We start from the raw sequence: 15881 nt of genomic DNA on the forward strand, positions 1-15881 counted from the left end.
GTTTCAGGAACTCCATCTCACCCCACAGAGACCTCCTTTGGAGGATGTGGCACTGATAGTAAGGGGAGAACAGGAACCCCCAAGTACTCCTCCTTCTGCTCCCCAATCAATCCACTTGCATCTTGAAGTGTTGCCTGTATCTCCACGGAATTCCTCTGTCCAGCCTCCAGCTTGTAGTCCAACTCTATGACATCCATATGACCAACTGAAGGTGGACATTGTGTCTTGGAATTTGGCTGGGTGGCAGAGTTGCCAGAACCTAAGGGGTATACTCATGGGTCAAATGGGCCGTAAGCCAGAATTTGGCTTTTTAAAAAGCCAAATCTGGCCACCTAGCTGGGTGGTCTGTATCTGCCAGGGATGCTCAGTTCTCTGACTATCTTTCCTGCCATGGCATAATTTTGATATAGGAATCATGGACTGCTGATGAAATGTTGCTCAATCGATTTCTCTCATTCTCAGTTGGGGCTGAACCAAGGAGGGGTTCTAGAAGATCCAACAGCAGTCTTGGGGTGCTTGTTTTCACTGTTCTTTGTGCAACATCAAGATCTCCTGATCATCTTCCTCACCCTCATCTGAGACAGTTTATTAGACCACTAGTATTTTGAAGCCCGTTATAATAACGGGCGTTAGCCTTTTCCTCTCCCCTTTACTGTTTTTTTTTTTAAATACTGCTGCCGCCGCTGCCGCCGAAGTCCCTCCCTCCCTCCCAACTTCCGAAACCACCTTACCCCTCCCGTGACAGTTGAGAAAAGAAAGACCTAAATTGAAGAGGGAGAGAGGAGCTCGCAAGCAGTGCTCCTCCCTCTGCAAAGGCTCTGCCCGAACTGGCGCTTGGGGAGGAAAGGACGCAAGAGGCGTCCTTTCCGCCCCAAGCGCCAGTTCGGGCAGAGCCTTTGCAGAGGGAGGAGCACTGCTTGCGAGCTCCTCTCTCCCTCTTCAATTTAGGTCTTTCTTTTCTCAACTGTCACGGGAGGGGTAAGGTGGTTTCGGAAGTTGGGAGGGACGGAAGGAGGGTGGGACTTCGGCGGCAGCGGCGGCAGCGGCAGCATTTTTACTTTTACTTTTCTCCGGCTGTCACCCACCGCGGCCCGTGTCTCCGGCCGGGCCGGCCACCCAGGTCTCCAGCGGGCTCGCCACCCACCGCCGCCGCGGCTCCAGCAGGCCCACCACCGCCGCCCGCGGCTCTGGCCGGGCCCTCCGCTGCCCGGGGCCTCTCCCTTGTCGCCGCGGCGTGTCCTCTGGCCAAGGCGGCGGCGGCCAGTGTCCCCCGGCGCCGCTCACCCAGCTTCTTCGGGGAGGCCGCTTCTGGCCGCCCAAGATGGCCACCGGGTGCCGGTGGTCGTGTCTCCCTTGCTCTGTTCTGCGCATGCGCTCCACGCATGCGCAGAACAGGCCAGGGAGGCACGGACACACACTTGGTGTCCGTCCACGGACGGACACCAAGCGTTTTATTATAGAGGATAATCGAGGTATTCACCATCTCCTGGTACATCCTCCATTAGGGGTGTGCAGAAATTGATTTTTTAGATTCACTTTGTGCCAAAAGCAAATCACCACTGCTTTGTTTTGTGTACAAATCTGTCCCCCTGAATCAATCCAGTTTCAATTTGGATTGGAATGCACTCACTGTCAAAATAAGAGCTCCCCGCTCTCCGATTGCTTTCAAAAAGACCCTTAACACCTGTTTCCTCAGGCTCTTAATTAAAATTAATTTTAAACTGTTTAATTGGTTTTATCACAGAAGGGAAACAAGTTTATCTGGAAAATATTTAATGTTTACTTATAAGGCTTTTATCCCACTTTTCTCACACGGGAAAGATATGGCTGACAATGAAACTATAAAGAAATTATTAAAAATATTTAAAAGCAAAAACAGCAGTAGAACAATGCCAAATCAACAATAAGAATAACAAGACAAACTTTACATATACAAATAAAAACTCAAACACTGGCATAGGCTCTCCAGGGAAGCTGTGTGTTGCCTGGTGTTTAAATGAGACCAGTGTAGGAACCTATCTAATTTCCTGTCCTCAATCAACCCCTCCAGACTTGCCAAGTGGTAAAGTCAAGCCCTGCCTCCCAGCTAGTAGACCTGTGCACATTCAGGAAATTCAGATTTGGATTTGGCCCAATCCAAGTTTGACAATATCAGATTTGAATTCAATGTGCTCTGATGATGTTGGATATCAGATTGGATTTGGAATTTGACTTAAATTTGGAGTTTTCCTCATAGCAGACAATGTGGAAACGAAAAGAAAATCACCCAAACATCAGCAGTTGGTCCCAGAGCCTTGAAATTTGCCAGACATGTGGGGAAGAAGGTCAATCCAGAACTTTACAAAACATTTTGGATCTGAAGCCCCTCCTTGGACCATAATTCCACCCCTATGTGGAGGAAAGAGAACATTACTTTGATTTTATATTATTATTTTTTCCATCCCCATTGCAGGGAGAGGCAGACCTTTTAAAAAGCATTAAAGGATTTCACACTTTTTAATCCCTTAATGGCTGAAGGGAAAGTGAGAAATTCTTTCTAACCACCACAACAGAAAAATTCAAAGTTCTTTCACTTTTACTGACTGCATGCTTCTGTAATGTGGAAGACAAAAATTAATACAAAATCAAGAGAATGTCCTTTCCCCTCCACATGGGGACAGAATGAGGGACCTAAGGAGGTCTTCAGATCTGGGATGTTTTGGAATGTTCTGGCTTGAAAGCAGCAAGTCTTAGACCCCCCCCCCCAAAAAAATCACCAAAAATCAGAGGAGTTACTCATAGCCTTGAAAAATTTTTAACACAGCCCGGCCAATATGGATTTCATGTGTGGCAGATTTCATAACTGTATCTGTATGCCCATCCTTTCCAAAAATATAAAGGGGGCCAAAATGGGCATTCTTTCCCCCCTTTTCATAAAGGCAAAGAGAAAATCCCTCCATATGCTGATATAATGCTGGTCCAAAGAGGGCCTTCAGTTTCAGAAGTGATTGTGAAGTTCTGGCTGAAATAAGCCAGATTTTAACATGTTTAGCCATTTTTTTAAAAAAACAAAACATTCAAAAATTCACCAAAAATTTGAGAATTGACCAATTATCTTCAAATTCACTACAGGGGGTTCTGATCCACTTCTATACATATGTGGCAAATTTCAAGGCTCTAGTGGAAAAAATGATTTTTAGTGAATTTTAATTTCACTTCTTTGAGGAAAAACCCTATTCCATTTTGCTAATTGTGAAATTCCAAACTATTCCTGAAATAAATTTTGATATTTTAGAATTAATTCAGACTCTACCAATCCAATTAATTTTTTTTTTTTGATGTTACCAATTTTCACCTATTTGGGGCAATTTTAGATTAAATCCAGATTTTTTAATCCAAATTTGTATATGTCCGCCAGCTGGATTTTGAAAATAAGTATGGGCAACTAACATAAGATTTTATGCCTGCCCCTAAAAGAGTGCCTCTGCAGGGTCACAATGGCAAAGAAGAAGAAGAAGAAGAAGAAGAAGAAGAAGAAGAAGAAGAAGAAGAAGAAGAAGAAGAAGAAGAAGAAGAAGAAGAAGAAGGAGCCACTAGTAAAAAGCCAGGTGAACAGAAGCCAGGTTTCAAGGAGAAGGGATGCCACCTAGTGTGGTGTGAGAGCGAGAAGAACTTTTCTCTCTCTCTCCACTTTCTCCAAACCATGCATGATTTTAAAGACCTCTATCATTTTGGTTAAGCACTTCTTAAAGATAGTTCTGGGTGCTATACCACTTATGATGAAGGCCAGGCTAACTGGCAAACACAGTCATTGAATCCACCTAAAAATTTGATGTCATTGGCTGATATCCAGACTAAAGTACTCCTCAGTAGTTACTCTAAAGGGCTACTGAATTTCCATAGGACTACTTAGCAGTAATTTAGTCTGGGTGTCAGGCTTTGTGATTAATTGAACATGAATTTGGTTGGTCTCATATTACTCCTATATTAGAAGAGCTACACTGACTACAAATATGTTTCCAGGAAAAATGAAAGGTGCTGTTTATAACTGATAAAGCCCTAGACAGTTTAGGCCCAGGGTATTTAAGAGGACATCTTCTTCACTAGGAGACCCATTGCCCATTGAGATAATCCAGAGAGGACTGTCTATAGTTGGCACCAGCTCATCTAGTGGTTACTCAAGGATGGGCTTTCTCTGTTGCCACTTTGCGATGCACTCCCTTCCAAAATAATAGCCTCCCCATCTCTGACAGCTTTTCAAGCATCTTTAAAGTTGCATTTACTCACTCAAGCTTTTTAAACAAGGATTTGGTTTTAAATTAATTTGTTTTAATCTTTGTTTTAAATTTGTTTTATGTTGTTGTGCACCACCCAGAGCATAGGTTTGGGGTGGTGTACAAATAAAATAAACATTTACACAGTTCATTGGAGAATAATTGAAATTAACTATTATTGCAGCACTTTCCCCCATTATTGCAGCTACCCATTATCCCAACACTTTCCTATGCCTCCCTGATTCCTTTCTCCTATTCAAAATCACCCTCAGTAGTGTGTTCATGAGGGCAACAATATGTCACCAACTCTATTTTTTTTGGCCCTGGTATTGCAAACAATAACGGGCTGCCCAGCCACTGGAAGTCCCAGGATGCCCCCTGCGAGTGACCGGCAGGCTTGTTTTAGCCACCCAGCAGGGATCTCCTGCTTTCACGGTCGCCAAAATGGGGTTAGCAGAGCACTCACTCTGCTAGCCTCATTTAAGAGTGGGGTTAAGCAGGCTAACCACTGGGAGCCACACAGGTCCCGGCATTTCCCATGACCACAGAAAAGTGGGCTGGGCTCCCATAGCACGCTTTCCTGCAGTCATGAGAATAGCCTCTCAATGGAGTTCTTCTCATGATCAGTGACAAGAGCTCCTCGGCGGTTTGCAGGGAGAGTGGTTTTGCCCAACCCTCCCCACAGAGGATCACTCACCATTCCCTGGGGAAGAAGATAGCCCACCCAGAGGAGCAGTAACTGCCTCAGTGGCTCACCCATCAGCTCCGGGTGCTGGATGCAGGGAAGTGCTGCTGTGCGGCGCCCCACCCCCTGTAGCCCCAATAATGCATCATGCACATGCATGGTGCTTTACTGTGATCCCCCTCCCCCTGTGTGTGCCGCGGCATACACACAATCAGAAAAATGAGGTAAAGGGAGTGCTAGCTCCCTTAACTTCATTTAAGCAGGAGGCTACTTAGGTGGGATCACCACCATGTAGCCACCAGGATCAGGCACAATCCTAGTGGTTCACATGGGCGTGGAAAACCAAGTTGGGCTCCCTTAGCATGGTTTGGCACACTCTTGTGAATAGCCTCTTTGTTTATTTACTTCTCATTAACTTCGCCTTTTTGTTCAAATCAGGCCTCACCACAATAATGTAGCATTTGGGGGAAAAGATGCAACCCAGTAACCCAATACCAGAGGCTAAGATGGAGAAGATCTCAACAGCCACCATGTATTTTCCTTTGGTACTCAGGTAGGTTGGGATAAATGACAACCAAACACTACAGAAAATCAACATGCTGAAGGTAATAAATTTGGCCTCGTTAAAACTGTCAGGTAGCTTCCTAGCTAGAAAAGCCACAGTAAAGCTGACAATGGCCAGTAAACCCATGTATCCCAGAACAAAGTAAAACATGATGGTTGAACCTTCATTACATTCCAGGACAATTGCTTCATTCATTGAATGCATGTCAACATCTGGGAAAGGGGGAGAAATTGTCAGCCATGCAGTACATATCAGTGTCTGAATGAGGCAACAGGAAAGAACAATGAAGATTTCCAGTCTTTTCCCCACCCATTTCCTCATCCTGGACTCTGGTTTAGTGGCCATGAAGGCTAGAACCACAATGATGGTTTTGGCCAGAATGCAAGAAACTGCCATGGAGAAGATGATGCCGAATGCAGTTTGTCGAAAGAGGCATGATAGCTTCTCAGGTTGGCCTATGAAGAGCAAGGGACAAAGGAAGCAGAGCAGGAGGGAGATGAGGAGCATGTAGGTGAGGTTCCGGTTGTTGGCTTTGACAATGGGAGTGTCCTGGTGCTTAATGAAGATCCCTAATACTGAAGCTGTGATGAAAGTAAAGGAAAGAGCAGAAGTGGCCAAACTGGTTCCCAGAGGTTCTTCATAGGACAAGAAGGTGATAACTTTTGGAAGGCACCCATCTTGGTCTTTATTTGGATAATGATCATCTGAACACTGAAAACAGTCATCCATGTCTGTAAAAGAATACACTTACTGTACGCCTTACACACAGACAGCAGAAAATGGTTAAGAGGCATGTAGTCCCATGCAACTCCTTTAAACAAAGCTTGCTGGGATCTGGATACTCTCACTTTTCTACCCTGTGCTTAGCCCAGGTGGGAGGGAAAGATGAGCCCCTGGACCTTGATCTGGAAATTTTATGTGGAGATCACTGCTAAAAACTGTGTGTGTGGTGCACTGTGATGGGATTCCCTGGGGGACCCATTTCAATTTTCTTCATACCATCATCTTGGCATTGAATTTACTGCACCTAAGGGAGGTTCTGCTTGTGTGGAGACTGGGATAGGGGCTCTTCCCTTCTCCAAAGCATTTCCAGATAATTTTTTAAATGGCTTGTGGTTATATTTTTTTACAGTACACATGTATGCTGTGTGTATACTAGATTGCAGTAGTCAAGTTTGCATATCACAAAACCTAAATAATGACTGCCAGTTTGAAAGGTCATTTGATGGAGATGAGGGACTATTTCTTTTGCAGCAGAATGCAAATATGGACTATATCTTTCATGTGTGATATAACCATTCCTGGTACTTTTTCAGGTCCAATATGGGAAGACAATTGCTTTCTTTTATATTTATGATCAGATTGACATCTGTGCTTCAAGGAAGTGGGGAATTCTTTTCACCAACCACCTTTATTGCTTCAGAAAATGATTCTCATTTTTTTTAAAAAAATGATGCAGGGAAGATATTTAAACAATCTTTTAAGGATCTTAAAAAACAATTTATGTTTCTAGCATGTCTTTGGTATTCCTCTAGATTGAAGAATATTTAAACCCTGTCAACTGTCAGTTATGTGTAGAGGAAGGTCAGTTCAGAGAAGCCTGCTGGACCGTACAAGATTCGTTCATTTCATTGGGTTTCTAAAGGCTGCACAGATGAAGCCGGGATTAGAGATGTGCGTGAACTTGTTCAGTGTTCCAATCAAGGAACGCCAAACAGGTTTGGAACCCCCACATTCAAATCAGTTCTAACATGGGGGCAGGGGTGGCTTTAAGGTGCAGGGAGCGTGCCCCCTCCACTTCCAATTATACACTGAACGGGGTGCCCAATGCCAACATTTTTTAAAGCAGAGCCAGAGGGGGAAACATGGCGGGGGAGGTAAGAGCACCCTCCCCACACCTTAAAGCCATCCCCCAGCCCAGGGCTGGACTGGGGGCACTGAGAGGGTGGTGGAATGTATGTGGGGAGGGGCCAGGTTTTGAGCAGAATGGGTAATTAAGGTTGGGAGTTGGGGCGCAGGGGTGGGGTGAGCTTAAAGCCATCCCCCAGCCTCTTGGGTGTGCATGGAACTGGTTCTGTGCAAACCACTAGCAGGGATCATAAATGCGTATCAGTGAACTGGTATGGATGATATAGCCTCCAGCTAGAGATGTGTGCAAATCAATTCAAATTCGAATCTATTTGACATGAATCTGGCTGATTCAAATGATTCAAATTTGAATCGAATCACCCTCCAAATTCTAAGTTGAATCGAATCGACCAGATTTGAAATGATTTGAATCAATGTGATGACTGTTTAGGGACATTTAGGTGTCTTTTTAAAACCATCCAGGCACCCTGATTAGTCAAATGGTGCCAAAATACATCAAATGAATTTGAATTAGCCTGTTTCAGGCCAATTCTATTCAAATTTGCATCAAATCAGCCAGTTCCAATTCAAAGTCAAATCAAATCTGAAAAGTCAATTCATGCATACCCATACCTCTGGCACAGGAGATTATGAAGGGTATAGGCTGAGAGCATGCCCAACACAAGGTCTTCCATGGATATCCCGATGCTCCTTCCAGTGCATCTCTTTATTGTATGAGGGAGCTATTCATATGAATGGCCCCTGCATACACACTCCAGAGACTTGTTTAAACAAGTATCTGGAGCACATGTAGAGGAGCCACTCAGATTAACCAAACAAAAACCCGAAACCCCAACCAACCCCCCTGCTATAATGCTATAAAGGGACATGCCAGGAGGGAGTCAGGATATTGATGCTCTCATTGCAGCTCCTTCACAATCATGTATGCTTGGGACTGCATCATCCATATGGGCCCAATGTCACTTTACATTAAAGGAACTCACAACTAAATAGAATTCTCCTGATTTTTCAGTGAGACTATAGCAATTTGGTGAAACTCACCAGGTCTGTCTGTTTCATTGGACTTCTCTTGAGCTGATGGATAAATTTGATGGATAAATTGGTGGAAGTGCTGGTCAAATGTTTGACCCTTCCCATGCTGGACATGTACATGCTCCAAGTCATGATTCAGAGTTACAAGTGAAGTGTAAAGTCATTCATACAGCTCTCTGCTAATCCTCTCAGCCAAACAAGATCTACCCATTCCTAGCTCAAAGACTTCTTATGTAACTATGGGGGGAAATAATTTTTTTAAGCTGATTCACAAAAAAACAAATTCTGAACCCCCTCTCCCCCTCTCTCTGGATTAAAAAAAAACCCTAGCCAATATATTATGCTGTGCCCTTCTATAAGCAGCACAAACACATCAGACCATTTCTTTCATCAGTGACCACCAAAATCCTGATGCAGACATGCTAGATTACAACTAATATTGGTGATGAACAGCATTCGCAGAATTTCTTACCCCTCTGGTTTGAAATCTTCCCTTCTGGACATGAAAGGCAATCATAGCAGCAAAACACCTTCCCTTCCTTCTTGACCTTACTATAACCAGGATGGCAGTTGTTATTGCACACAGACAGGGGAACTGCCTGTCCAGAAAGAAAAGAGGAGATTGGGGGTTTCTGTGGACTAGGACATATTCATTCTCATGGACAAATGGAAAAAGCACACAGTAATGGTTTAAAAAATGATAGCAAAAGGCACAAATACAAGAACGTAAGAATAAACTATATCATATATGTCATATCCCACACACATAAGGTGTCCATAAAACAAGTTAAATAAATGAAGAGATATTCCAATGATTGGGATCTAGGCTAGTGGTTCTCCAGATGCTGCTGAATGACATCATCCCTAGCTGTACCTGGGAATAATGGAAGTCATAGTTCAACAACATCTGGAAGCCCCCAGGTTGGGGACCACTGGTCCAGACCGTAAGCTGCATGTTTTAATTCTGTCCTCTATTACTGACAGACAGAAAATCGTAAGGTAATGGATGCAAATACAAAGAAAAATATTTAGATTCAAATGAGATATTCCAAGCAGAATATACATATCATTTATATGTGATGTATCATATACATTACATCCTGCACATCTAAGTTGTCGATAAATGGAGCTGTTTCAGTGTCTAGACCAGGGGTGTCAAAGTACAGCCCTCCAGCTGTTGTTGGCCAATGACGTCCATCATCCCCAATCACAGTGGCCATTAGCCAAGGATGATGCAAGTTGCCAACATCTGCAGGAGGCCCACAGTTTGACACCCCTGTCTAGACAGTGGATTGATTTTTGAGCATTAAGGAAGTAAAGAAAAAGATTGGGCATAGAGTAAGGGCCTTCTCAGTGGTGGCCCCAAAGCTTCTCCCCTAAAGGCATTTAGAGGTTTGTTTGTTTTTTATTATTGGTGTGTTTTTATTTTCTGTGTTCCTAGGATTTCTTTTTTGTTGCTCCTGTGTTTCACTGCATTATAAAACTATACTGCTTGTTTCTTTGGGCATGATGGTTCCTAAACTGCTCAAACATTTCAAATACATGAGAAAAACCCTACCTGGTTATAAAAGCTGGGCCACACAATGGCATCTTCATGAAGAACAAACTTGTTCTCTGGTGGAACCAGTGGGTCTACCTTTCCAACCTGGACTCTCAGAAAGGATTTGTTTGGGAACGTGAGCCAGTTGATAATATCAAATCCACCTACCAGTTCCCCTTTTTCATTAAAGGTCACTTTCTCCCCAGCACTGTTGTTAAATGAGACACTCCTTAGAAATGGATGGAGCTAAATTGAAGGGAGAGAAAAAATAAAATTCAAAGATATGAAATCATCATACCATTATGGTCATCTTTCCTATGTGAATACCATGGGAAACGGTTGCCTTAAAAGCTTTAGCCAGGCTTATTTTATTATACAATGTTGTAAAATATAAAATTATAATATAAATAAATATAAAATAATATGGGAGAAGAGCTGGTCTTGTGGTAGCAAGCATGGATTGTCCCCTTTGATAAGCAAGGTCCACCCTGGTTTTCATTTGAATGGGAGACTACACATGTGAGCACTTTAAGATATCCCCCTTGAGGGGGTGGGCCACTCTTGGAAGAGCATCTTCCTGCTTGTATGCAGAAGGATCCAAGTTCCTTCCCTGGCATCTCCAGATAGGGCTGAAAGAGGCTCCTGCCTGCAACCTTGAAGAAGAAGCTTCAAGTCTAGGGGTAGACAGTGCTTAGCCTGATGGACCAATGGTCTGACTCGGTATAAGGCAGCTTCCTATGTTCCTAGGTACTAAAAATAATAATAGCAGGAACAACAGTAATTAAGCACCACAAAATTCTTAGGCACTCTCCTGCTACTGACATTACCTGCCAGGGTTGTTGATTCAGAAGCTTGGGCCTCTCTCCATTTAGCATTGCTGTGTGTTTGGGTGCAGAGGAATGCATGGCATGCAATGCATGTGCCACAGCATAGACTGCATTGTAGATGCTGTAGCTGAGGCCACTCATGTGCATTTCAAAGACAGTCCCAGGAAGAGTCTCCATCTTCTCCTCTCCAGTGCAGATTCCCTCAATCTTGTTCTCTGCCTCAGAGTTGGGGAAGTTGCAGCTGAATGCCTGTTCCCAGAATTTCCAGATAAAGCCATCCTCTTTTACTGAAGTAGGGTTTCTCCTCTCTAGAAATTGTTTGAATCCTAACAGCTGCTCTGAGTGCACGGCAAGTGATATGGTCCCATGGAGGAAATCAATGTCCCAATCTCTTTGAAAGGGAAAAGACGAGAAAGCAATTTGGGCCGACATAATCCAGACTTTAGCTGTGGTTTTCACTGGTAGACCCTCAAACTTTGGATAATTGCACATCATGCTCAAAGTCAACATTGTCTGGATTTCACCATGAACAAGCACAGCATTGGCAGTACTTCCCATGACAACATGAGTTGTTTTTATCCCCTCTCTCACAATGTCATTGACCTGTCCAGAAAAGGTTTGTTTTGGGGTTCTCTCAATGAAGTCAAAGCAAATACCATGCTGGGAAAACATGGTGACCATATTCTCTATAAATCTTTCTGTATTATCTTCACTCTTAAAGAGCAACCCAACCCATGTCCATGCAAAATGCAACAGTAAGTGCAGAATCCCCATATACTGAAGGGCCTCTTTGGGAAACATCTGGTGGAACAAAATCCCTTCTGTTTTGCTATTCATCACCAATGCAGAACCATAATTGAACTAAAGATTATTAAAATGAGTGCTGAAGACATCATTCCAAAATAAGTACACACACATATGTTCATTCAACAATCAAAAACAGAGGATCTCCTCGCAGACAATCAAACCTTGAGCCCTGGGATTGGCTGCCCATCACAATATATGCTTCTATATTAGATATGAATAAAGAAATATCTGCTCTTTTTTCCTTCAAGCACCAAATGAACTAAAAGGTTCTCTTTCTTGATCAAGATTTGACATTTATGCCTCATTCTACCTATTTCTGTTTATTCCAAACACGGCCTTGTAATCTTCAAATGAGAAAACCACAACCAGAAAGAAAATTGTAAATGGTTCATTATACTCATAATTCATACATGTGTCTTACCTGTGGCATCTTGTAGGTAGACAGGATGGCAGCCATATGGAGAGAGACATAAGAGTTAGGTCCCCCAATCACTGCTACTGGAATGTTTTCCAAGTCACACTTGTAGTTAGGGATGAATCTGTTGTATTTAGGGTTTGATCTGCCCCGTTTGAAGAGAAGTTCCACTGAAGCAAGATAAGTCCAAGTTTCACTGAAATGACTGTCATGGATATCAAAGCCCAGGGTGGTATTGGGTAAGAGTTGGGGATTTCCATTGATCTCCTTTACAGCATATACCAAGGCCAGGACATGCTGGTAGTTCTGAGTCAGGAACCTGGCGTGAGTGTGACATGCTACATCATACTGAATCTTTTTCAGGCCATCACATTAACTCAATTTCAACTCATACAGTACAGGTTTCGTGTATTATATTGTAATGGCCATTGGCTAGAAACAATGCTTATTCATCTGTATAGTATATATGCTGTACTAAAAGCAATTGTATGTTCACAGTCTAGGGAAGTGTGAAGAAATGTGATAGGCACTAGGGGTGTGCACAAAACCAGTTTGCCCAGTTTGGTTCGAGTCTGGAATGGGCTTGTTCGGTATCGTGCACTCTCCCCCGCCCTCCAAACAACTCCCAGTTTGGTACAGATTCAGGGGTTTGTTTAATTTACATTATTTATTTATTTATATATAAATAATATAAAATGTGAAATAAAATAAAATAATAATTTACATTAAAAAAAACAAAAAAACACCTCACTGCTGCTGCTCCAGGGGCTTGTCCACGGCCATGGGAGGTCTCCGGAGGTTCCCCCTCCCCCCACTGGCCTCCACTTAGTCACAAATATCCCAGTTCAACCAGTTTTTGGCCTGTTCTGGGACTCTCCTCCATGGTGGCAGCCATTTTGGAGGCCACCGCGCCTCCCCAAAGGCCCTTTGAGGATGCACACAAATCATCGAACCGGCGTTTTTCAATATCAAACAGGTTCGAATTCAAACCTGTTTGCACATCTCTAATAGGCACACTGATCTGAACATTTGACTTTTCTCAACACCACTCAAATTGCCAGAATGGCTTTGGAAACGCAATATTTGCAAACCTATGTACATATTGTATGCATATAATTCATATTGTATGTACATAATTCATAAACTGCCCTGAACCATTTTTGGAAGGGTAGTATAGAAATTAAATAAATAAATAAACAAACAAACAAATAAATAAATATTATTATTATATGATTCTGAAAGAGGTATGCATTTTTTATATCTAGTCAGCAAACCTCCTGGTATGCTTTGTAATTCTCCATTCAGTCACAATTTAATTCATAAACTAAGGATACCAGGTTGCATCCTAAAGTTTCCATTCTCTAGAGCACAACATAAGGCCCAGAGGCTCAATCTGACTTACGGGGACTTTTTTGCTCACTCGTGGGTAGGATCATCCTACAGCAATAGCACCCTAGAAAGGCTGGGGGGCTCTCTTTGTGTCATTTTCTTCTCCAAGGGGGGCATTTTATGTCCTCTCTGAAACTGCCTTACAGCACCATCCTATGCACATTTACTCAGAAATATGACCCATGATGAACCCAGTGAGGTTTACTCCCAAGTAAGCATGCATAAGATTGCAACCTGAAAGCAACAGCAATAAGGGAGAGGAGAGGAAGACTTGGCATTTGTTTGGGGCTGGCATGCTATCCAAGTGCCCCATTGACTGATCAGGGAGTGGGCTCTGTCATTTTTTTGGCTACTATCCTTGCTTAAAATTGTGGGTCCCTCAATGGAGGGAAAGATTCACAAGTAATTAATAATTGCTTTTATGAATATTGTAAATTAATTTTAATGTAATAAAGTGCCGAGGATTGACTTCGGACCGCAAACACTGTTTTATGGTTGGTTCCAGTCCACCAAGACATTTGAGTTGTGCACCCCTGATCTAGAGGGGGAAAAAATCTTTAAATGCATCCCACTCTTCATAATGAACCATGGCGACTCATGAGTAGACCCCCAACAAGGAGGCTACAACAAGCCTCCCAGCATCGGGAGGGCTTCCCAGAATTTCCGGTGCACTCACGTGGGGCATTCTGGGACTTCCAGGGGCTAGGAGGCCGCTGATTCCCACTCCCCCAACCAGCTCCATGATGGAGCTGGTAATTGTGTGGGCATCTGATCCTGCCACCTAGGATGAGCTGCCTGCTCGTGTGTAGGGAGAACGGGTCAAGCCTCCTCTCCCCACAATACCCCTTACAGTTCTCCACACTGCTCATGTGGAGAGCCTCATTATCTGGAAGCAAAGTAGGAGGAAAACCTTGGTAGCTTTTTCTCCTACCTTGCTTCCACACAATCACTTCTACCCAGGTTTTCCCCTTACCTTGCTTCTACACATCCAAAAACTGAGAGCATACATAGCTCCCAACCCTGGGCAGAAGACACTTTTTGATTGCATGAATGACCTAATATTCTATTTGTCTTGATATAAGTATACAAGTCACTGGAAAAACATGAAGCAAGGCAGAGAATATAGGTGCCATTGTTTACAATACACTGCAAATCACTGCTGTGCTCTAGATTTGCTATACAAAAAGGACATTCTTGAATGATGCTTGACATTTATGACAGAATATGGTTTGACATATCATATCCCTAAATTAATAAGCACCAAAATGCCTGAATGGCCAAGTCAACAAAATGGATTTTGTAAAAATGTGGATGGAACTTGTATATTCACCGCCTATATTAATTACAAGAGGCATGGTATGGTTAAAAACAAAAGACTTCTTACATGCACTCATCAAGGAGCTCCAGAGATGGATATTTCTCAAAGGCTATTGTAGCTGAAAATGTTTGGATCTGTGAAATAATGCCAGCAATGATTAAATCTCCTGCCTGATAATACTTGTGAAGAAAAGGAAGAGGGTCACTGAGGCGGCATTTACCAATAGGAACTATGCACACTACGGGAGGCAGCAGCATTAAAAGCAAGACCACAAACACTACCATCTTGCAGGAAAATCTTCATTTTAAAACATTCCTGTGCTTTCTTTTTATTTGAATAACACTATCTGACTTGGTTGGCTACTCTCAAGTGATTCAAAGCTCACAATCCAACTGACACAGCCTTGTGTGTCAATAGCCCTGGCTATGGACAGCACAGGGAATATTAATAGCATCCTACAGTTCTGGTTTGTAATTTTGCAGGCAGCCAGTGGACCACCCAAGGGAGACTAAGAAAATAATGAAGCATTATGGTTAATTTGAAAACAACAGCCTAGGTAATCATTTATTCCAAGCTGCAGATCCTCTACGGTACTGTAGAAGAAAGCATGCTTATGAAACTTTATGAAAAAATATTATCACAAATGTACAATTTTGTGAAAAAGTGCTGATAATAATTTGGCCTATTTTGTGACATGGAACTTTTATACTGAACCATCTCCTTCAGAATATTGACATGCTCTTATGACTGATGTGCTATTATGAATACAGGAGAAACACATTATCTGCTGGGGTTCCTTTCCCACAGATTACTGCGGGTAACAAAACCATGGATAATGAATCGCTGAGTCTATGGAACATGGGGGTTAGATTCCTAGACATAAAACAAACTCAAAATTGCCCCCCAAACACAAAAATGGGCCAAATAAAATGTCTCACCATGCTCCTTGGGCCATCAGGAGTCCAAGGATGCTCCCTACAAGTGTAAAAGTCCCCCAAATCCGGCTTAAAGTTGTGGGAATTTTTTTAAACACAAATGAGCCATATAATCACTCCTGTACTCAAAATGGCAGCCAGAAATGACCCCAGAGGTCATTTATGGCCACCCTCGACCTCAGAGGTCATTTATGGCCACCCCAACTCATGGCTACATGGAATTAGCCCCTTTGGGGCCAGATTTTT

At 42.9% G+C, this 15881-nt stretch overlaps 1 protein-coding gene across 1 annotated transcript; it reads right to left on the reverse strand.

Moving 5' to 3' along the window:
• Positions 1-3605: 3605 nt before the first annotated feature.
• LOC128329755 (vomeronasal type-2 receptor 26-like) lies at positions 3606-14984 on the reverse strand. The gene is made up of 7 exons (XM_053261379.1): positions 14767-14984; positions 12000-12198; positions 10772-11632; positions 9963-10190; positions 8877-9003; positions 5344-6234; positions 3606-3658 (listed from the first exon to the last, which is right to left on the reverse strand). The coding sequence occupies exons 1-7, from the start codon at positions 14982-14984 to the stop codon at positions 3606-3608; spliced, it is 2577 nt and encodes an 858-aa protein (XP_053117354.1).
• Between the last annotated feature and the right edge of the window lie 897 nt (positions 14985-15881).

Source organism: Hemicordylus capensis, chromosome 6 (genome assembly GCF_027244095.1).
Source record: "Hemicordylus capensis ecotype Gifberg chromosome 6, rHemCap1.1.pri, whole genome shotgun sequence".
In the NCBI taxonomy this organism is placed as follows: domain Eukaryota; kingdom Metazoa; phylum Chordata; class Lepidosauria; order Squamata; family Cordylidae; genus Hemicordylus; species Hemicordylus capensis.

Excerpts from the sequence above, each read along its gene's own strand:
- LOC128329755 (XM_053261379.1), bottom strand. The coding sequence starts at position 14,984 with ATGGTAGTGTTTGTGGTCTTGCTTTTAATGCTGCTGCCTCCCGTAGTG. Across the intron at positions 12,199-14,766 it reads GAGCTCCTTGATGAGTGCAT|TCATTTCAGTGAAACTTGGA; the intron begins GTAAGAAGTCTT and ends TATCCATGACAG. Across the intron at positions 6,235-8,876 it reads GAAGATTTCAAACCAGAGGG|ACATGGATGACTGTTTTCAG; the intron begins GTAAGAAATTCT and ends ATTCTTTTACAG.